This window comes from Siphateles boraxobius, unplaced genomic scaffold (genome assembly GCF_051911475.1).
Source record: "Siphateles boraxobius isolate OS27281-9 unplaced genomic scaffold, OSU_SipBor_1 26, whole genome shotgun sequence".
Classification (NCBI taxonomy): Eukaryota; Metazoa; Chordata; class Actinopteri; order Cypriniformes; family Leuciscidae; genus Siphateles; species Siphateles boraxobius.
In genome coordinates, this window is record NW_027508876.1 from 3,845,592 (window position 1) to 3,870,650 (window position 25,059).

General features: G+C 37.3%; 1 protein-coding gene across 3 annotated transcripts in view; it reads right to left on the reverse strand.

Annotated features, from left to right (window-relative positions):
* The window catches only part of dipk2ab (divergent protein kinase domain 2Ab), a 49,303-nt gene that overhangs the window by 13,294 nt on the left and 10,950 nt on the right, over positions 1-25,059 (reverse strand). For all 3 annotated transcript variants that reach the window (XM_077244159.1, XM_077244160.1, XM_077244161.1), the window contains one exon: positions 138-441. In XM_077244159.1, the coding sequence (XP_077100274.1) occupies positions 138-441 (304 nt within the window). The remainder of the gene's footprint in view (positions 1-137; positions 442-25,059) is intronic.

Below are 25,059 nucleotides of genomic sequence, written 5' to 3' on the forward strand. Positions count from 1 at the left end.
ATTTTAAGTGTATTGTATACATTTTTGGGGGAGCAAATTAGAGTGTAGGATGCAGTTGTAACTGTGGTAAATCAAACTCTGTGTGAAGAGAATGAGATTTGCTGGACATGTAGGAATGGGGAAATCTATTTACTTACTTTGTTTTATCAACCTCTTGTCGGTCACCACAACATTCTCCGCATCCACAACAATGACCTTCCCGTCCCGTGGGCCCACAGCGAAGTTGTCGAAGCTGACGTCCAGCAGGTAGAGAGCAAAATCGAAGTCGTTGTTGGTAAGCTGCTCAGCAATGTCCATCAGTTGCTTGGCCAGATCTACCCTCTTTTCCCAGGGAGCATTGAAGAAACTCCACAGCTCCTCGCCCACGTAGTTCACTGCCACCATCCGCCCACAAGCACCCAGGTACTTCGCAAATGGCCAGCCTTCGTCTGAAGGGAAACTCTGAAAAGAGCACACAAGGGAATGATTTGGAGTATATGTACAATGACAGTTAAAAGACCATACTGAGTGAGTTTTCGAAATTCCTATCGTACCCCTTCAACAGTCATTAAGTTCAAATGAAAACGTTTCTTCAGCCAAACTAAGTTGGCTACTCTATATGAACTTCAAATACCTTCATAGAACAACAGTAAATTGGACTACGGGGAATTGTGATTGGTTTCAACGCTGACGGTAATGCTTCTGGTGTCCAGACGTCGGAATTGAAATATTTTGAGATGAAAGCTAACAGCTCTGGTAGGAGGGCTACTTGAAGAGGGGGGAAAACCCGACATCAATTGCATGCAAAACAGCAGGTTATTATTTTAATATGATGCTTGTTTTGTCTGACTCACATCGAGGCAGGAAAATTGTGGATGCTGGGGAGGCATCTGTCAGTTGTGACTTTACTTTGCTAGCCTCTTCAGATATACACAAATGAGGCAAGTAAAGCAGCTGTACCCCAGTAACTGACTTGGTCTCTCAGGGCCTTGAGTGGGAACGTCTCATTACAGCGACTCTGTCTATTCCATCTACCGCAGCATGGAAAAGCAGTCAATTAGATATGAAAGAGCACAAATTAGAGCAAAATAAAAGGAAAAACCAAATACACTCACTGTCCAGGACACAAAATCTGAGTGCCACTCTATTTTAATGATTCATATTTGAAATGTAAAAAACCGTCGTCTGGATTTTCTCTTGGAACTTAGAGTTGATATTCAGCAATAATTTCACCTGCTTTCTTTTTCCGAGCTACTCAAATGACTCACACGGGCTTCATTGATATTGACAGACAGCGCTGCGCAAGGGAAAAAGGCGTACAATTGCAATTGGATTCCTTTTTATTTCACAGTCAGAGAAATTTAATAGTCTAGTTTAATCTGCCTCAGAATCTGGTTAAAGTTTAATGTAGAATCTCATTAATATTTCACTATACACATATTTTTTTAAAACATACAATCAGTAAAAGGACGCAGAATAAAACGGCTGCAGTTCAGTCCGAGAGCTTTTTGTTACACACACTCTAAGACTGGCAATGCAGAACGGTAGAATACTAATGGTGCATTCAGAATGCCATACTACCACACTGCTTGAGCTATTTTTGCAGTATGAATTATGTTGAGCACAATATCTTAATTTTCTTTGTGATTGGAATACCTAAATACTGAAGTTTGGTGTGATGGTAATACCCCCAAGATGCAATTGGATCTCAATAATAGAATCCAAGATCTTTTAAAAATCTTAAAATGCATGTAGCAATTTCTAAGAAATATTTTGTAATGTTTGTATTTATGTTGTTTTCATATGGTTTTAAAATTTTTACATTTAATGACTCTAAAAATGTCATGTGCTGTAACCATCAAGTAAAACATATTTCCCTCATACCTTGAATAGATGTGAGTGTTAATGTTAACCTAATTCATAAATATATGACACCAACATAATAACAGAATTCAGGTGGTACAATTCGGAGCTAGACAAGTTGTTTACATTCATTATTAGTATAATGTTATGTGCTTCGAGACATGGTGTTTTGGAGGAGGTGTGGCTTTGGAGCATAACGGCTCAACATAATGATGTCATTACAACAATGTAGGCCACTACTGTATGAACCAGTCTTGTGACCAAATGACCAAACACATTGCACTTGCTCTCACAGTAACAATGTCATTGTCCCTCATCAGTTCTTTTGTGTCAATCCCCTTCCTTGTCTTCCTCTCCATCAGCAGTGTACATGCAGAAAGTAGACAGCATTGATGTTGCACTAAGCCTTTGACTCTTTAGCCGTGGCCTCTAAGAAGGGACAGATAAGATAAGACTCAAACTATCAGGCCGCGCTCCAGTTAGACCAACAAATCTATGCGGTAAACACACACTGCACCCTAATCAGTGCTATACCTTGCCAACAATTTCTACAAATCCAATTTGTTCCAAAGCACTATAAAATGGAGTGTGCAATAATAACAATATTAGCCCACTCTGATATTAGTAATTAGCTTGAGGCAGAGCGGAAGCGTGTGCGCAGTCTGCGAGTAAGGGCGGTCAATACTCTAAGAGGACTAGGTCAATCAACAGAGAACAGCCCATCCTCAAAGCGCTGCTCACTCTCAGCACACTTCCTGTGTTTGTTCGATCAGGGGCTCTCCAGAAGGAAGGGGAAGAAATCCATGGAGAGGGGAGGAATACACCTCCCCAACCTCAAAGAGAAGGATTTGAATAAAGAAACAGCAGGCCAGTAGCTTTTGTGTTGGGATTTGTTGAAGTCTTGCTCGGTTAATGAGGGTTAAGGGTGGCCTTTACCAAAGAAAGACATGCGTAAGGAGGCCCGGAGGCTGTTCAGCAATATACAGGCACATTTACATAGCTTAGTTCATGCAGCAGCAGCAGCATCTGTCAGTCCGGGATTAATTAAATTGATCAAAAGCGACAGTAGAGACTTTTACATTGCAAAAAAAAAAATATATATATAGAAATATTTTAAATAAACTTTATATTCATCAAAGAATCCTGAAAAAAATGTATCAGTTTCACACAAAAATATTAAGCAGCACAACTGTTTTCAACACCGATAATAGGGCTGGACAACAATATGGCCAAATTTTATATCACGATATATTTCTTAATTTCGGGCGATACGATATAATTCTGATATCGATATGAACAATGTACAATCCTCAGAAAAACTGCCAAGAACGCCCACAACAGATGTCTGTACCTACAATCTTCAGAAAAATGAATTTGCCAAGTCTATGAAACCTGCTGGAGTATTTCGGTACTGCACCATAACAAACTATGAACCAATGAAATAACCCATCATAACAATAATATTATCTTCTCAATACCTGCTACAAGACTATGGGTAGCATATGGGTAGCAATATTCAATTCAAAATGACAATGCAATATGTTAAATGGCAATGCATTTCTGATTTTAAATTTACATTTGCCTTTACATTTGTGCAACGTTTGGTGCAAAATTAAATTAAAATAAATTTACATTTGCCATTTCATGCACTAGTTTTAATATGTAAATTGAATACATATTTTAACGGTTTGCAAGTTGCAAAATTAAAATGTATTACAGATATGATTAGATATGTTTAACATGTTCAAGCAAAAACTGTAGCAAAATTATCATTTAAATGTTATTTTTCTTAATTGCATTTACACTCACAGTTTCATTTTCATTAACTGTCCCGCAACGAATGTAGCAAAATTCAATGTGCAAATTGAAAATGCATTCCGAGCTGATCACGCCCCCTCCCGCCGTCAATCACTGCGTGAAGTTCACGCAAAAAAGTCTTGTTTGTTTGTGCTTTGTTTGTGCCGGTTAAAGTATTGTTTGTGCTGCTTCTATCGGGTGGAACTGCTTCAGATAGAGGAACAGATTTGATGTGTTCCCGCTGCTAGTCGGCATCACTCTCCGGCACATTTGCAGCGCGCTGAAACCTGAAGTTTTCATTTGTATTGCGGTCAGGGGCGCTCATTTTTTGTAGCTAAAACTTGGCGCGTTGGAGATCCGCTACTCCTGCTGAGCACTGGTTCGAGACCAGCCTGCCTGTGCTGTACGTCATCACAAAAGTAGCCAATTGTGTTCTGCTTTTTCTGACGGCTGCGCGCCTAACGTCAGTCAGTGACAAATGTTGTTATGTATATTGAAATATCGAAAATCTGTATAAAAATCATATCACCGTTATTGAATAAAAAATATTGCAATATATATTGATATTGAATTATTGTCAAGCCCTAACTGATAAAAAGAAAATGTTTCTTGAGAACCAAATCAACATATCAGAAATAAATCACAGGAATATGTTACATTTTAAAATGTTCAAATTAAACAATACATTTAAAGTAAAATTTAACAATATTACCATTTACCGTATTTTTTATTGAATAAATGCATAATCAATCATGACAACTCTCAAAGTAGTTTTGGTGTGTTAATAAATATAGCAATGCAAATGTATTAGGTCTACAGAGCAACTGGACTAGCTACTGCCATTAAATACACAGGCACGCTGCTGCATATATTCTGCATGAATAGACGTTCATAAATCCTATAGCAGGTGGAGCTGGGGGAGGTAGAGCGTTACAGAGGAACTGTCTCAGGACTAGCCAACAGCAAACAGACTATTGAAATAGAGCAAAAAATGTTGAGCAAGCAATCGCATTGGCTGCTGAATAAGCAAAGGCCAATCAGCTTGTGTCACAAGGTAATGGTGACATGGCTTGCATATTGCATGTGAAGTTTCATGACTGAACTAAATATTAGTATTGTTACTATTATAATTATTATAACAGCTGTTGGAAGAATGACGTCATCTTAAACATTGCCATGATGATTGCCACATATTTTTATCAGAATCAATGTTTGAGCATGTGATGTACAGTGAAGAGAATACTGAATACTGTATAGTTAAAATAATGAAAAATACAGATTCAAAACAATACTTTCGGTCAGTAAATTTTCTGTATTCAGCCATTAATTAATATCCCAAACAAACATTTAAATAATTGGGGAATAATTTAGTAAAAAGTTCAAGTAATCATGTTCAGTCCATGAAGAGCTAACAAATGCTCTGCTTATTTGATGCTCCCCCAGTGCACTTAAAGCTCTAATCCAGTATCCAGGAGTTATTAACGTTAGCGATGAACGCCTCAAGTGGCAAAATAAATTGGAAACTGGGGTGTCATTTAACGTTGACTAAACTTTAATATTAATAAAAAGAAGTGCTTGGGTGGAATTATTTCCCTTTATCTTTTTTTTAAGAAGCATGGTTTTGGGAGAGAAAGATGTTAATTCAGTGGCATTCAGAAGTGCTGAGGGAGCACAACTCCACCTGAACCGAAACTGTAGCCTCTCTGAATCAGTGGGAAATTTCCATTCCTATACACTTAATAACAAGTTCCTTACTCACCTCTAATGTGGATTATTTTAAAAGGACCCGAAAACAATTTTAAGAATTTATTCTGAAAAATCACTGGACATTTTAGTCAAGGTTTCACACCAAAAATAATTTAAATGACTTTTTCATACGTAAATAAGCTCCATACTAGGAATGCATCTTATATCAAAGGCCATATTGGTATCGTTCAATAAATGTAAATTTTTAACGTCATTGTTAATGGTCGCTTAAGAACATTAGGTCACTATAAAAGCGATAAAATATTTGATTATTTCCTCTGGTTAAAGCACTTTATACATGCTGCTGGCCATGAGGGTTTTGATTGGTGCCTTCTTCATACCGTGACACATTATGCATGCTTTAGAAGAGTTTATGCTAGAGAGAAGACACAATGTCGGTGGTGTGGGAGTTTTTCAATGTGAAAAAAGAGGACATCAGAATTGCATTATTTTGGTGCTAGTTTTAATTATATTTTTTTATATTTAATTATATTTAATTTTTTAATTATTATGTCCTCTAAATTTAGTAGCAGCTAACTAATTATTTTGGTTATAACATTATACATGTAATTAAATCATACATTATATCAGTTAGTTTCGAAAATGTACAACACAAGAGCAAAATTACTTTTTCAAATCTTGTAAAACCTACAAAAATCCCAATTCCATCTGACGGAAAACTTAGTCCTGTTAATAACCGCAACCCCAATGTCAGCCCCAATGTTCGTGTGGAGCGTGGAAGCTAAATTAGTACTGCACTTACACATTTAATTTCCGCATCCATATATAATTCTGTTATTTATATTATAGGAAATAATTAAATAAATAAATTATCTCAGAAAAGTTCATGCTATGTTTTCCGGTTTTGTTGCGGAAAGCTTCATGTGTGCTGGAACTAGGCTTTGGCGGTATCCAAATTTTCATACCGTCAAACCTCCTCCCTATTTTACCAGGGTATACGGTATTACCGTGACTAATTAAAAATTATGACATAAGGCTCAGACAGCGTCACCAAACTGTTGGCTTGTGCCTACACCGTTGAGAAACTGAATACCAGATCGGGCAAAAAAAAAAAAAAAAAAAAAAAAATCAAGGCCAACCCGTGCACGTTGTGTCTGACACCGGCTGACGGCATTAAATGTAATTATGAGCCGGAGCCCTATTTAGACTCGACTATTTTTAATACGTGGGCCGTTATAATATGGTGGCGCCAAATAATTTTTTAACCCAGGTGCGGGGGGGGTTGGTAGATATAAATACTATTTATAAATGAGCAAAAATGGGACACTTAATAATATTTAATTATTTTAATTATGACAATTAAAGTATTCATTTTATTAATTAATTTAAATTAAAGTAACAAGCAACAAGCAAGAAGTGCATTTGTAAATCCGGTGACACGCGTCCATTGATTTTTATTAATACAACCTTTCTGTCAGTGTCTGCTGCAAAGATTAAGTTGACGGTCGCCATCTCCTAGTGAACGCGCATATATAGAGAGAAATGCAAATCATGGATTACATAATCAGAAGGTATAGGCTAGCCTTTTTCTTTTCGTTTTGAATTGTTTCGTTTAAAGAAATTGACGATTGATATCTCCGTAGTGAACGCGCCTATAGAGAGAAATGCACATCATGGATTAATCAGAGAGTATGCTGCCTATATTTCCTTTCCTTTTGAATTGTTTCGTTTAAAGAAATTGACGAATCGCCATCTCCATAGTGAAAGTTAGAGAGAAATGCACATCATGGATTACATAATCAGAGAGTAGGCTTGCCTATTTCTTTTCGTTTTGAATAGTTTCGTTTAATGAATTTGATGATCACCATTTCCGTATGAACGCGCATAGAGAGAATGGCACATCATGGATTAAATAATCAGCGAGTGGCCTATTTCTTTTCGTTTTGAATTGTTTCGTTTAATGAAATTTCAAGCTTTATTTAGATATAGGCTTATCTGTCATGTCTGTGAGGCATACACTGAGTTTCGGCTAATTTATGATGAGATTTCAATGCAAGTGACCGCGGCGCGGCAGCGCACGATCATGTCATGATTATGTTGTCTGCTATATTTGATTCTTATTTATTAAATCCAGGCAATTGGTTGATAAAAAATTATTAAAATTAAGACACAATTTCTACAAAACGAAATTCACTTTAAAGAAAGGTCTTTTACAAAATGAAACTTAATTAAGTGGTCAATGTCTGACTCCCGATGCATCCCATCTTACTTGTGCTGTTCAGTTTTCATTATCAACGTAAAAAAAAGAACATAATATTTTAACAAATATAAACTAATGTGCTTATTTAATGAACTCGGGGCAAAATGCATCCTCGCAGCAGTGAGTGGGTGGTTGTTTCAGAGATGCGACATTAGGTTAGAGGTGTTTCCATCTCTCGCGGTCACCTTTTTTATTGCAACATTTACAAATTGCCTCGTCAGTATTTACCGCCTCTCCCTTCCCTCTCTCTCTCTTTCTCCTCCACACTGTCACTTGATGTCAACTACATAAGCATTTTTAGGCATTGAATAAATTATATTTATATATTTTATATAAGTGCCGGTGCCATTTTAAGACCTCGCGGTATACGATATTACCGTAATACCGCCCAACCCTAGCTGGAACGCTTAATTTATATTTTAAATGCTGATTATTTTGCTTAATTATTTCTCCCGATTAATCGACTAATGGCTACGGAAATCTTTAGTTGGGGCAGCCCTAGTATTTTGGCTAAATGTCACACCTTAAATTAATGAACCATGTAAATGCTAAAACCAGGAAGATGAAAAAAGAGAACAAAGAAGAGAGAATGAGACCGTGTGTCCAGCAGATCTCTAGAGAATCTCACCCTGCTGAAAACGAAACCGCTTCAGACAAACGGCTTTCCTCTATATTAGAGGATGAAAAGTAAACCTGCAGTTTTTACAATGTCATGCCCTTCCAAACAGCGTCTCACACGAGAACAAGTCTGTTGTGGGCGCTTGTGTTTGTAAGAGTTGACTAGTAAGATATCTGTGGGTCAGATCATTATTTGGTAACACTACATGTGCAGAGTCAGATGGCGGAAATCACAGTGAATAAATCAACAATAAAGATGGAAAAATGAACTAGTGGTAGTGCATGTGAATTTTTATCTTGATAAAAAAATGTAGGTTTCTGTGACATTTATTCTATTATACGTTGTTAAATGTGCTTCAGAGTTATTTTTTCCATAGTGCATAACGTTTATGTTTATATTCCCATCTCTAAATTCACAAAAGTATTTCCATTTTGCAAAAAGGTTCATCCTGACAGCAAGCGAAACCATATCAAACATCTAAGACTTCATAAATGAGCGAGAGCATATGTGCATTAACCACAGACTGCAACAGAGAAAGGGAGCTCAATAATTTGGCCTGAAATATAAATTTTTGATAAAATATTTGTTGGTTTAAAATCCTAGGCTACATGTAATGGAAGTAATACTATTTGTATGAGAACAGTAACCGCAGTTGGATTATAACATGTAATCAGATATAAATGCAAGTATTTCCCCACATTTGCTGGAGAAACTATGACATAATCTGAACGGTATTAACAGAATACATTAGTATTTTAAATACAGTTGTTAACAGCATGAACTGACATACTGTAGTTGAGAATAGTCACTTAAACCACAATTCCCATGTAACTCCAATTACTATGCTGTAATGATGTTATATAATATATTCATTGTTTAACAAGGTTTGCTCAAGCAGTTAAACAAAGGGGATTTCTGGGCAGCTAGGTGTAAACGCTCACGATTGGCTCTCAGATACGGCTTGAGAGCGTCTATCGAAGTTCAAGTCTGCCTTATGATAAATGATTAACATGCCATTAATTATTCCATATGAAATGCAAATATAGGTAAAATGTCAAAGGTGAAATTGACTGGAAATATGCCCTGATGTTTAATTTAACAGTACGGCATGAACATCATTATGATGTTCTTGTTAGTGCTTCATCTTGTCCTGCACTGGATCAGTAACATTATTAATTTGATTGCCAGTAAAATTAATCACAAACTTGTTAATGGCTTGTCTGACTATCTTGTAGTTGCAGTTCTATCAACCACCTGCTTTCCCAATAAACGACACGAACACATAAGAGTCCAAGTACTTTATATTTCCCCCTGTGTCACCTAGAGTTCTTTATTAAACACTTCTATAACAAGAAAAAAAAAATGGGTGCACAATATATCAGTACTAGGGATGAACATGACTACTCGAACGTACCACGAGCATCGCGGTCTGATTGCTTAGCAGGTCGTCCAGAGACTACAGACCGGAGAACTAAATTGAAACTATGGCTTTGAAAATGTGCAGTGATGCCTGGAATCACTTTGAAAATTAAAACATTAAAGTGTAAGTTGTGCAGCTGCTCGCCGTCCATTTTCAAAAAGTACACATGCTCCCCCAGAAAAACATTGATGGTGCATTATTAATAATAACAAGTTACTTTCTTGTCATATTTTCATCAACAGTATGTTGTAATTAAAATAATTTCATTGTTGTAATGAGGTGCATAATCTCTAGTGCATAGTAGTAAAACGTCTACTAGAAATATGCTTTTTGCAGAATTGTAGTTAAACCTACCAGTCTGGGTGCAGACTGGGTGCAGAATAAGTTCAATATTCAGAATTAGGGATCTCATTACCTTGGAGTCAAGATGTTCGCGCTTACCAAAATAGATGTTAGCTGCAGCCCTAAACTGAAGCTTAAATTGTCTCATTAAAGACAACAAAAATAAGCAGCCATCCCTCCCAGTGTTGCAAAAGAAACTGCCACTAAACACCTTTCTCATGTAAAACGCTTTGCCAGGGTGTGGTGAAATTATCCACAGTATCTTAAGTCATCAATCCCTGAAATCCATATCAGACATGTCAGGACAAGTGTCTAGCATTGGTTTAGATGAAGAGTGATGAAATGCTACAGTAAATAAAAACAGTAAAAAAAAATAATAAAAAAAACGAGAAAAATGAAGGAAAACATCATCTCACCAGCTGTGAAACTTATTACACAGTCTGATAAGCCAATTTAAAGGGCTGTTGAGGAAGAACTAAACATAAGTTGTTTTGTTCTTCACATTAAACGGCTGCCCTTTTCCCTCAAACCCCGTCGTTGACCTGCGGTACGCTACGCAGGCGTGGAAGCAGAACAGCTCCCGTCTGGCATTTTGCTTGGCCATTAAATTTTAAAACTGAGTCAGTCTACAGACAGAACTCGCCCCTGCAGGGTGCCGTGCTTATTCTACAGCTTTGCAGACTTTTCTACACCCCTTCCCCCAAAATCTCCCTCTCTGCATCCCATCTCAGGCTACAGACCACCAATCCACCAGCTGAGGACAAGAACGAGTGAAGAGAGAGTGAGATAAAAACAAAGCGCAGTTTAGTTTTGTGTACTCAGTCTGTTGGTCTATGTAAACAAGCATGGGCAACTGAGGTTTTAGATTTCATGCAAGACATTTAAAAATATGGGACCCTGGATCACAAAACCAGTCACAAGTAGCACAGGTATTTTTGTGGCAATAGCCAACAATACATTGTATGGGTCAAAATTATCGATTTTTCTTTTACGTCAAAAATCATTAGGCTATTAAAGTTTTAAGGCTATTAAAGGCTACCCAGTTTTAACGTTAGCTTTATTTTAACCACAGATTAGCTTATAACGCTAGTGTATGGGGCATAGAATAAGTAAAAATAAAAAGCACTAGTTAATACCACTAACAAGGCTCAAAATAGCCCCACACAAACACGGTAGCATAAATGAGGGTCCCTACCTGCAAAGGAAGCACTGAGAACTTTGTAAGTGTACAGACAGTTTAATAAGGAGACACATTATAAAGACAGTACACACACATACACACACATACATATATAAAACTATATATATATATATATATATATATATATATATATATATATAGGCAAATTAACAATGTACTTATACAAAATGTACGTGTGATGTGATTTTGTTTCGATGTGGCTAGCATGAATGACATCAGTCATGAATGACATCAGACAGTACACACACATACATATATAAAACTTTATATATATATATTTATATAGGCAAATTAAAAATGTACTTATACAAAATGTACGTGTGATGTGATTTTGTTTCGATGTGGCAAGCATGAATGACATCAGTGACAACATGAATGAGTTGCTGCCCATTTAAAACATTTACATTCAGTAATTTAAGAGTTTTTTTTAGGATGCTTTCTTAAAGGGGTGTTAAAACACGATTTCACTTTTCTAACTTTAGCTAGTGTGTAATGTTGCTGTTTGAGCACAAACAACATCTGCAAAGTTACAACGCTCAAAGTTCAAAGCAAACGGAGATATTTGCTTTTAAAAAATTTAAATTTCTAAGGACTACAGCAAACGACCGGTTTTGGACTACAGGACATTCCTCCAGGTTTGCTGACGTCAGCAAATCCCATTATTTACATAAACCCCTCCTCCAAGAATACTTAAGCGGGGCGAGGCCATTTTATATTGCTGTTTTGAGATGAGTTGTCACAATGCCGTCGAAACGGTGCTGTTGTTTTCATCCCGGTTGCAGGTCAACTTTGTTCAGCCTTCCTAGGGTCGAGGGAGTTAGGGATCAATGGTTAAAATTTATTTTTAACTCGGTCCTTCATAATTATGACCCAAATCTCACTCTATGTGCTGAACATTTTACGGAGGAAAGCATCCACAATCTTCGCGAGCTCAATGCATGATTCGCACATCGGCTTGTTCTGAAAGATGGAGCAGTTCCAACTTTAAGAACAGAAGCTTTTGTTTACGGGCCACAATCTATTTTTCGTCGATTTGTTTTCCTGTAATAGTTCGTATTGTTAATTGTACGTTGTAGCAAGGAAGTAAACAAATGACAACGCTGTTTGGCTCTGCTGGTTTGTCAAATGCTCATTCATACTTAACGTTATCTGACAAACACCTAATGTTACAAACTTTTTTTTAATCTCAACAGCGAACTTGGAATTAGTGTAAATTATTCTTTGATTAGAGCTTTTATGTTTATCTACATGCTTGTTTATCTACAGGCATGCTAAACATGGTTCTGTGTTTGATTTGGCTACTGCAGTAAAGCCAATGTTTAGTGTTCGTTTTGGCTTAATAGTTCTGTTGACAGATATTTGTCAACAATCGTTCTAAAAATACAAAAGTAACCGTGCCATACAGTCAGAAACGATCATTATAGATCCGCAGTCTTTACTCAAAAAAATCCCTTTGAGGACTGTATTATAATGTGTTAGAACGATTATATGAAATTCTTGTTTATGAAGCTTATTTTTTTGTAATTCTATAATAATTAGCACAATTAAATAACAGCGTATCTAAAAAGTAATGAGAGAACAACAAAAAACCTTTCTGAAACGTCGTTTAACAGCCGTTCTTGAACAGGTTCTGCTCGATCATCTTCACTAACGTTTCCCCGGGTCCGATTGGTTTTATTGACGCCATTGTTTATAATACACCAAAGCACCCGTAAAGGTACGGGGCGTGACGTTTCCGGGAGACGTGCACTAGACGGTTAGCGAATCACAACACACTGGGCCAGTTAACCAATCTGAGCCCATTGCGTAGTTTTGAGGGACTGGCTTCATAGAACCAGGAAACCATCAGACCGTTTTTACAAGGAGGGGCAGAGCAGTGTAGAATAAAGGTAAAATATATGAAAAATAATAAAAAATTTAAAAAACGAAGCATGAACACGTTACAGTTCACCCCACAAACACAATCAAGCCTTTGAAAAAATGCGTTTTACCACCCCTTTAAAAGTAATTACCAGACAGTGAGGCAGCTGGCTTTGTCTTAAATACATTCAAGACCTATACATTCAAGAATTGTAGAGAACATCAGAAACATCAAACATTGTATTTAAAATGCTTTTGTTACGCAAAATCTGTGTCTTTCCATATACAAAATTGTTACGATAAGCCGTAATTCTAGAAATAAATGATCTCCCATAGACTTACACAATTATCTTGGCTGAACTAAAATATCAAAGCAGAAAGTATGTAGTACACCTTATTTTTTCCTAAAAATGTGAATGGGTCTTGCGAGTTATGAACCATCTGTGAGAGAGACTTGCAAAAATGTCTGAGGTGGTAAGAAGACGTCTGTTTCCTGTTGTGTAGTCGGACCACCGTACACTAGACAGACTATACAGTCCCTCCAGAAAAACGAGATTATGCGATCGCATGATTAAGTGCATAATCAGCCGAAGTCCGCATATTCATGCGGGGGCCGCATTTTTTCAAATACGCCGCACTTTCGCCGCATAAATTGCAGATTTCCGTGCAAAATATAAGGGGTTTGCATGATTTCATAATCCTCGCATTTTCGTTGCAACAAAGTCACATATATCTTAGCAGAAAGTTGAAAGATGTTGTGTTTGCTTCACACAAGAGCAGCCATTTCCCCCTGTTTCCATGGGAACGTTATGAAGTGACGCAATTACGCGACGGGATTCAGCTCACAGCTGAAGTTATTGCAAAAGACAGACTCACAGAGGCGATTGACATCTCACAACTCGCTCTTTATTCCCAAATTGAACTCGTATAACTGTCTGTCACACGTTCTACCGTCACATCTTTACTTAATAAACAAAATAAGATAAAAGTAGCATCAAACCAAAATTACCCACACACATGGGGTGTTCGAGGCGCACATATAATATAACACTGCAGACAGTTCAACAAGGAGCGCGCAGCTCTTAAAAGGGCCACACCTTATTTACACTCGTTACAGTCTGAAATAAAACAAGATGAGAAATTAAATATTCCCACACTTTCTATGATGTGGTATGCTTGCTTATCAAAGGAAGTAATAAGAAATGACTCTTTACATTAAGGTAGTAGCCTAGTGAGAACAGGGTGTTGGGGAATCACTATTTTTCTCTTTTTCATCAAACCGCAGTTTTTGCAAGTTCCCGCAATTTTTGCAAGTTCCTGCAGTTTTTGCAAGTTCCCGCAATTTCATTGCATAAAATTGCATAAATAGCCTGCATATTCCATCGCTTTTTTAAAAAAAACAGGCCGCATAATCAAGGATTTTTGCCCGCAACAATCACAAAAAAAACTCAGCGTTTTTCTGGAAGGACTTACTATATCTCCATTTGGAAGGTGTGAGGTTTATTAGCTGTCTTGTCTTGTTATTTTGCAATCCAGTCAGAGTGTGGGAGGCACTAGTGATCACCAGAGCAGAAAAATAACTTGGTTTTCCCATTAATTTTCTCCACAAGCATCTTAAAAAACATCAAAAAAACTTCCATTACCCTTCAAACTACGCAAATTAAAATTTTCAATTTTAAAATACGCCCAATGGAAACACGTCAATTTCGCAAACATTTCCATATATCGCAAAAAAGCTTTTATTTTTACGCTCGCATGAGGTGGTTTTTCAGGCTATTTGAAAAAGGAAAATTTCGCAAAAATGCAATGGAAACAGTTTTTGCGCATTTACATGTGACCTGACTTAGACGGCGCGGTATGTTTGGACAGAAGATGAGACGGAGTTCTTTATTAAAAGCATAAAAAATAAAAGAATTACAGGAATACTGGATTCTAAACCACAAAGAAATGCCACAATCAAGACCTCGAAGCAGATATGAGAGAGAAACACCCAGAAACACCTCATATAATGTGCTACTCCAAGTATAAGGGTCTTTCCCTGCAATAAATATTGGACAACACGCCTATGTCTCCTTCTGATATATAAATACGGCTAGTGCGGTGGCTGTGATAAATGTAAACCCATACCAACATCGGTTGCCATAATTATTGGAATGACTTAAATCCCACTAAATTTTAGGGCTGAAACTAACAATTATTTCTTTCCAATCGATTAATCTATTTTTTCGATTCATTGAACAATTTTTTATGATTAATCAATTGTTTATTTTCTGAATAGTCAATTAATCCTTTGGTTAATTTACCAATAAATAATAACTAATAATTGACCAAAAAATAATAACCGTAACTAATCTATGTGTGAACTTTTATCTAATGATATTATTGATCACAAAAGATAAGGTTTATGCATTGTAGGCCAAGGCGTTTAATTTGGCTGGTTAAGTCACTTTTTGGGATTTACAGCAGCAACTGCTTACAAGTGTGAATCCTGAAATGTTTTGTTTAGTCAAGAGATTAAAGTAGCTGCTTGAATATGTTCATTCAGCTGTATGATCAAACAGCTAAAGTCACAACAGCATTCTAACTAACCATAGCAGTAACCATAGCGACAGTGTCAAACATGACGTTCATAAAACAGTGAAGTTTTACAACGATTGACAGTGCGTTATTAAATAAATGAGTCCAATCGAGGCAAGTTCATCCATTAGATATTAATAACCAACAACATCATTTAATGCTTTGTAAGTGGTTACAGAGAGCCGCACGTCTCATAGCCTCACAACAATGCAGCTTGTAAAAAGCTGAATACTGTATGAACGCAGCCATAATAAGCACAAAATATAGGATTGACTAACGTATTCTAGTGCTGTGTAAAACTTCACTGTAATAAATCAAATATGTACGCTGCGATCTCATCGTTTGATATAAGAGAGCTGCAGGAAGTTTTTTTAGATGCTCCTGCATAGAAGTTGTGCCGCTGGGGTATGCCTGTGCCATTTCAGTTTTACAGAGCACCATTTTATTCGGTCTCTGTTTAAAAAACAACCTCACTCTATAATCGAGCTCGATATTTTTGTAATAACGGCTGATTTTCAGCATGTCTGGGAGCTGCCATCATTAGGGATATAAACAGCGCGACGAATCAATGCATTCTACACAAATCGACTAATTTACGTATTCAATTTTTGTCAACGCGTTTTGTGTCATTTTTTTTGCCAAAAGGGTAAGAAAAAAAATAATAATTTTAAGAAATAGTTCAACCAAAAATGAACGCCCCCTGATTATTTACTCTCCCCCAGGCAATCAAAGATGTATATGACTTTCTTTCTTCAGCCAAAGAGGCATTAAAGTTTTTGAGAAAAACATTCCAGGATTTTTATCCATCTAATGTAAGTCAACGTGTATCAAATTTAACAGTGCAAAATACAGCTTCAATACACCTTAGGCAGCTTCAAATGGCTCCACATGACCCCAGTCTACAATTAAAGGGATAGTTCACCCAAAAATGAAAATTCTGTCAGTATTTACTCACCCTCATGTTGTTCCAACCCCGTAAGACCTTCGTTCATCTTCGGAACACGAATTAAGATATTTTTGATTAAATGTGAGAGCTGGATCACTCCTCCATAGGCTTCTAAGGGATTGACAATTGCCAGCCCCGGAAAGTTGACTACAGTGGCTCAATCTTAAGTTTAACAAGCGACGAGAATACTTTTTGTGCGCAAAAACAAACAAAAATAAGGACTTTATTTCAACTATTTATTTCCTTCTCTGTGGGCCTCGAGTCAGTTCACTAGTGTAATAGCGTAAGCTTCTGTTGTTATACGTCACACACATGACCAGCGTCGGCCAATAGTGAGCCTACGTGTGACGTAGCTCTACGCAATCACACTAGTTAACTACGTAATTACTGACAGAATTTTCATTTTTGGGTGAAGTAACCCTTTAAGTGTCTTAAGTGAAACGATCAATCATTTTCTGAAAAAAATAAAAACATTTAAACTACAAATGTTCGCCTTGGTCCAGCTCTGCAATGTGTGTCCATAAGGAGGTTGTTCATTTCCAAAGTGCATACGTCATACCTATTTTTTACAAGTGTGGAGAACAGCTGTTCATATGTTGAATGTCTATTAGCATTTCTGTCAGTTTATTGTTTACCATCTGGGTCGGTGGAGTTGCTGGTGTGAACACTTGACTTGGATGGAGAAAAATCCAAGATTTTTCTCTTTTGGGTGAACTATTATTTTTATTGAAGATATATAGTTCTAGAGAGTCACACTAAACTTTGCGTTTCATTGATTGATTCATGCACATGCGAACGATTGAGACCAGAAATGCAAGCGCATGCAAAGTTGACGGTAATTTAAACCGGCATTATGGAACATTCTCACCAGCACATTTGTATCACGTGAAAAATTGACCAAATAAAAGATCGAATAGTCTCTGCGTGACGAATTGTCTGAATTGAAAGAACGCACATTTTTTTAATGTTAAATTTATGTTTATAGAAAAGAAGCTGTGAGTGTGACATCTCACATCACAAATTTTGCAGGCTCAAAGTCTAGTGTGACCGCGGCTTTACTAGAAAGTCAAAGGCAGGTGAATTTGCTCAAGGTTGGAGCTAAATTCTGCAAGAAAGTGGATCTTGAGGCCCAGAGTTTCCCAGCCCTAGTCTATACTATGCATTAATAAAACAATGTGCAAACGCAGTGGCTTAAACATCATCAGCTCAATAGCTATGTTTCATCCATCTATATTTTATGTGCATTTTAACGCTAAGATGGGCATAAATAAAAAAAAATTTGCCTAAAAAAACGTTTGCGCTAATTTGATTATGATTTGATTTTGATAAATGTTTTATCCGATTAGAAAACATGAGGATAAACTATGATGGAAACACATTTACAGTTAAATTTCCAAAAAAGCGCATAAATAAAAATCATGTGACTGAGCGATGGACGGCATAACTGGACTAACCAGCAGAAAGATCTTTTTGCACAGCATCTGAAATGCTGTTGGTTGCTCTGAAACCTTAGCCAAAGTCTGTTGTCAAAGTGGTTCGGTATAATTCCCTTCTGAACTGTCTTACACAACTACTTTTCTGAGTTATATTTAGTGCCCGCTTATCAGGAAGTGACGATTTTGTTCTTTTCGACTCACTGGATGGAAACGGTGCTTTATTCACAAATGTTTTATACGATATTCCAATTTTGCACATAATGCCGAGTTCAGACTGCACGATTTTAGCCCCGATTTTGGCTCGCCGACAGGTTTTGAGAAATCGCCGACAAATGCAGTCAAATCGGTGCTTGTTCACGTGAGTGACAATCACGAAGTGTGAATGAAAGAATCGCCGACGAGTCACCGGCGCCCGTGAGATATTTGGCATGCTAAATATCTGGACCTGTCGGTGATTCACAATCCTGCTGTGTGAATGTGTTCTGACTGAAAACTACATTGGCGATGACCGACAGCCAATGAGAGAGCAAGATACAGGACAGCAGGCTGTTCGGGGAGGAGTTATAGACCAGAATATTAGTATTTTAATAGATAGGCCTATATTTACAATTATATCAAACAGAAACAAAGCACAAACATTTGCATGGCCAGCAGCAACAGCAGGACATTTGCAAAATTATTTATTTATCCCCAACTCTTTTTGCAAAACACAGTCCTTGCTCCCCTCGTCTTCCCAACTATTTCCTGCATAAACTGTTTATTTTTTATCATTTTTGCTACAAATCAGTGCACAGACAATTTGGATCGCAATCTTCTTGTAGGCTATCATTTTTAATTACAAATTCAGTGTTGAGCGAGAACTCCGGTCTCACGCACGCGTGCGGGATCTTCCGTTATTTCCTTATCACTTCTCGCGTTTGTTTGGTTGTGAAACGAAGTTTGCGGACCAGGCAGAAGTTGTCGGCAATTTTGTAAAGTCATGCAGTGTGAAACCTCCTGTCGCCGATCCATGGTGCAGTGTGAACACAGCAGCAACTGAATGTTACCCCAAATAATCATGCAGTGTGAAAACAACAGTGACCCGATTATTTTGAAAATCGTGCGGTCTGAACTCGGCATAAGTTAAATTCACAACTTTGGATGGAAACATAGATATAAGCAATGTACTGGCTATGTGTGAAACCTTTTCATGTGTTTTTAATGCTCTCTTATAAAAAATGAATTAAAAAAACCTGTCCTCATTTGACTCCACAATCCAGAGGGAGCTTTCAGAAGTAGCGTTTTGCCACTTTTTCTCCAGCTGAACTCACAAAATGTGTCAGGTGCAGGGAGGAGAGTCTCGACAAGCGGCCGCTCTGAAGGCGAGTGTTGCACCCTTGACTGCGTTAACCCAACAGGCCTGTCATGTCCTGTTGTCAAGCTGGCTGAGCAGGCAGAGCCTATCCTAACATGGGGCTGTTAACAAAGTACCATGCTCCTGGCTAAATTTGGGCAAGGTCACCTAAACCAGCCTCTACATCTATCGAACATGACCTCATGCATCACAGCTTCACAGACAGAAGATAAAATGCAGCGAACGTTGGCTCATGAAAGTGTGAATTAATAACCGTCTCTGCAAAGAATGTGGGTCACTTCAACCTACTCGAGAAATCAGCAGAGAACAAAGCATAATGCTGTTTTAAAGGTTAAAATTTGGCTGGTTGAAGGAGGAAAATGTAATAGTTTATGTGAATGGTGTAAAATAAACAATGGCTGGATTCAGCATTTCACAGCAGGACTGTGGGCCTTTTATAACAAAGGCCTTACATTTCACATGCTATTCATTATTTCTGGCCATCATATTGCTTTCTAAAAATATTTATTCCTTTGGGATGAATTGCTTTCCATGTGACTTGCAGCACCATGATTTCAGCAGACAGAAAAGGGGAGAGTGTTATTGGCCAACCTTACAACAGCGCTGAGGATTCGTTTCCATTGACTAAAACAAGCCGCTTTCTCACACAGCTGAGAGAAAAGGCCACTTTACTGCCAGAAACATCAGAGTAGATTGGAAACTAAAGCAGTGGTGAAATGGCGTCATGGTATTTTACAAAAATATAAAGTGGGAGTGAGAAGTTTTGTGGGAGAAAAACAAGTGCTGCTTGAATTCATTCAGAAAATGAGGTGATTATTGATGGCTTAGTTACAGTTAGGGATGCACCGATATTAAAATGTTGGCAGATACCAATAATTCTTTATATTTGAAACCCTATAACTGATATTGGCCGATAAATCTAAATCTCATATGGTGAAGTACATGTTCCAAGCACTTCAACATAAATCAAACATTTACAGTACAGTTGCCTAGTTTTTGAACCAGTGTAAAATAAACTATGGCCAACAAGCATAAATACAAAAATACAAGCAAAATAAAACCGCTAGTTATTATTAATTAAGCAAATTTTTTGAAAAAGGAAACATCTAAAATGATTATTACAGTTTCAAATAACAGCATTGGTGTTTTAGCTGTCGGCGCTAGCTGTGAAGAGCTGAATGAAAACCAGTAAACTGAAGCGCTTTGTTACCAGATTAATTAACTCAGAGCATTCTATTTGGCTCAGTGGTTCATGTAGGTTGTCTACAAACCGAAAGGTTGGTGGTTCTATCCCCGGTTCCATCTGACCAAGTGTCGAGGTGTCCATGAGCAAGACACATAACCCCAGCTGCTCCCGACGAGCTGAGTGGCGCCTTGCATGGCTGACACTGCCGTCGGTGTATGAATGACTGAGTGAATGGGTGAATGAGAGGCAAATATGTAAAGCGCTTTGGTGGCCATTGGGTCTGTGAAAGCGCTATATAAATGCAGTCCATTTTACCATTTACTTCACTTCAACTAATGTATGCACAAAAAGACTGAAGTTGAACTAGGTAGCATAGTCAGAATGTGTAACTGCTGTTTTGGATGCGCTCTTCCTGCAATAACGTGCTAAAACACGGCAACTAAAACCAAAGAATTCACATAAATTTATTACAATAGTGTATATGACAGTCCCAATCATAGTTATAAATGTTGTGCATTTCTGTTTGAATGGTGTGTGTTGAAGATAAAGATAATAAATCATAAACTGAAACGCTTTACTACAGCAAACTTAACCAAACGCATCCTATAAGATGATATGAGATAAATCAGATACAAAATGAACATCAAAAAAATTGCACAAAAGGCTGCAAATAAACAAGCAAACTTGACTGTGCTAGTCATGGATTTGCTCTTCCTGTAACAACATGCTAAAACATGGGCGTCCGAAAAATTCACGACATTCTTTCACAGTAGTGTTTTCATAATTTTATATAGCCTATATGACAGATTTGTGCTGCACATTAGAGCTGGGGGATATGACCAAATAAATCAAATCTCTGTATTTTTTGGTTAAATGGTACTTCCTACATTTTTCTATTTGGATAAAGAAAATCTGTATTTAAAAAAAAATGTTATTTCACATCCTGCCCAATGATATCCTACAAACAATGTTGATATTGAAGGATATGGAGACAGATATAGAGAATGTAATGTAGGCTATGCAATATATTATGTGCAAAAAGGTGGTTAAAATCACATTACATTCTCACATTACAATCTTAAAACAAAAATAATGCTTTTGTTTTTAAATTGACTAAACGCTTAACTAAACATGAAAATAAAAACAAAAGCACAAACTAATTATATTAGCCTGCATTTGATTTTCCCATTATAATGGTCACTTTCATAAAAATATTCTTACTTGTGGGTTTAAAATTCCACATATGGCACATTTATTGTCTCCAACAACAAATATTTTAGCAATATGTATATTTTAGTCAGAATTATTGCGCTACTATTCTATTGTGCTCCGTCTGTTTGGCGCGTGTGTGCGCGGAGGCGCTCATTCACGGAAGCTTGAATTTTAGCGGAGATTTAATTGCAGAAGCTCGTCCTCTCTTGACAGTGAAATGGACATATTTGTTTGACTTTCTAACATTTGCAGATGGAGAATATACATGTGAAATGTAACTTAAGCACAGAGGAAAGCACCACATCTCTAACACATTAAACAGCGCAAGTATTTATCTGTCAGTCAGTAACAGTATCCGTCATCTGACAGGGCAAGCTGCTTTAAACTTGTTAACTATATCTAACCAGCTATTTTGAAGCCCTTAATATAAGCTTGTGTCATGTTTAGGACAAATGGTACAATGTACTTTCACTGCAGGAGCTCACACTGCGTCCTATTTTTCAGATGTGCTCATATCAAACTACTGTATCGATATAAATGGTATTGCTTCATTCCATATCGTTTCAAAAAATTATATCGATATTATCGTACAAACTCGATATACCGCCCAGCCCTACAGCACATGTTGCACTTAAATGTATTTTCCTTTTCGAAGTGATTCCATTCATATTTCAAGCAATTTTAAAAACTTCATGGTGAACAGTGAGCATCTGAAGTGTCTCACCTGAAAGAAATAATCCATTACTTATTGGCTTTAATACTTTGACCAAATTTTCTTATCGGGCCGCTAACAAGAATAATATATTCAACATATATAGCCTACCAGTAGAGATATGGTGGCTTAAAACTATAGGATTCGGAATTTTGGAATATTATGCTAATTTCATGGCATTTAAGTACCTTTCAAAGACCATACAATTACTATAATGTATGCCCAACCCTCTACATTGAGGGTAAATCACTCACATATGCGACCAAATTTCACTCTAGGCGACTAAAATATTTCTTTAGAGAGAGAGAGCGAGAGAGAGCTGCTGCTGCTTTTGTTTTTAAATGTTGCATTATATTTGTTGTTCCGTAAAAGAAAGAAGCTACTTGAAACAACAAAGAAACTCCAGCCTTATAAAACAAAAAAGCATATTTTACGGCTTGGTATACACTCTGCATAGTTGCCATCAATTCTTTATGAGCTGGTGAACAACCACTCATTTCCTTCTATTCCTGAAAAGGTAAGATGTTTCTTGTTTAAGGAACAGCTAAAAGGCAATAAGCCACCCTTCAGGGTCTCAAGGAAAGCTCCTTTGGTGCTTGGAGAGTTCAGGTTATCCAGTACTTCCAGGGGGAAAGGATTTCCCATGCCAACGGTTCACAAGTTCAGCATAGAATAAACTATTTATTAGAACTGAAAAACATGCAGGAACAGCTCAAACAGAATAATTATGTGCCGAATAACAGATAGACGGAAGTAGATGTCCTGGAAGTGGACCTTGGGATTGGATTAGAAATCCCAGGATGCTTTGAACTGATATGTAATGTCATTAAGACCTTGATGGAATTATATATCAGAAAAAGGGGCGCTGCAGAAGAAGCAACAGAGGGTGAGAAACAAACAGATAAACAAAAGGAGGAGGGTGCTGAATGACAGGGAACACACAACTAATCAGATTTTATAGATTGGGATGATCTCCCCTTTGTCTAGAAAATGCCGGAGGGGGCCAGGACCTTGTGAAAGACGGTCTTCACACGGCTTGTGTTACTTTGTCGTTCTGGGCATTTACCACCTGTGGTCAATGACAACTGAAATTGAAATTGATCGTCGAATTGTAATTCAGTATTGAAAAGTGGTCAGATAGGGGCCCTTATCATGATGTCAAAATGGGAAGTTGCATGGTACATCAGGAGAGAATATACTGATAAGGCCAAATAGTACATAGACAGTGAAATACCTTTTAACTGTGCTAATAGGAAAATCAGACTACGCTGTAAGGCAGATTTTGTGATATCTTCAAGCTCTTATGGTCCTAAGCAACGTTTTAGAAACAAATTGAAATGACCATTAACAGTTTGCAGTTTTTAAATAATTAAAATTCTTTAAAATATGCATCAAGGCAAGACAAATCCATCAGTTTTGGACTATAAGGCTGTAATTAAACACTTCCCAATTGAGGTCCTACAAGATTACAGGGGCTGGACTTCAAACTCGAGAACTGTGGCTTACAAAATAAGATGCAGCCAGGAATGGAAACAGAGAGGCAGGGAATGTAGCACACCCTACAATTTACAGTGGCATTTTTTAGCCTATTTGCAGCCCACCAAACTGACAGGTTCCATTCCCCTGTCAGAATTATCAAGGGAAATTATGCCGTGCAAAGGCAAAAGACCATAACTTTGTGTTTGGTCGAAAATGAGTAATTGATATTTTTGGCACATTCAAGACCTCCTTTATCATGTGGATAAGCATCTCGAGTCAAGTCCGTTGTTTTTTCGAGAAAACAATGGGTTGTCTTAACAGTAACTTCCAAAAGCCCATGAGAAACCAAGGCAGAACACCGTAACACAAGTTACCACTCTTTGACTTTGTTTTGGAATGCTTATATTGAGTTACGGTACTATGCCGGTGTTCTATCAAATATTGCTACCGAACAGATTGTACGTGTTCTGCCTTTGTTTTAGTGTCCATTAAAACTTAAGGCGAGACACGGCAGGCAAAAACATTGTTTTTTTTTTTCACTGTTCAATATTTAGATTTTGGGATATTTGTCTTCAATAACATGTCTTCTTTCAGACTTGTGGTGAAAAACAGTCCGAAATACACATTTTGGTCTTTATTTTACTACACTTTGTCTGTTTGTGACTGTAGATTTCTCATAAATTCATCAAAAGTTGTGGTTATAAATCATCCCTCTGCTCTGCTCTGCGATCTGCACCCTGTCATCACACACACCGTTAGAAAGCTCTCTCTCTCCTGAACAATACTGCCGGATCCAAATATGGTAATTTCCTTTTTATCAGCAACCAATCGTGAAACTAAAAGGGGGGATTTAACTCTAAATGCACAATCTTATTGGCTGATGCTAAATCTTTAAAGCCCGTTTTCTCAAAATGACTTTTCTATCGTACTCAAAGTCAGAAATCTCCACTTCAGTAGTACCTATATACACCAAACTTCCCAGTCTTGTACCTAGTTATATTATGAAGACATTTACAGAGGGATTTGTAAAAATATTATTCCTAGCCTGATTTATATAACATTTTATTCCAAAAAACATGGCGAAAATCATTTTTTAAGGCTATTGGTTC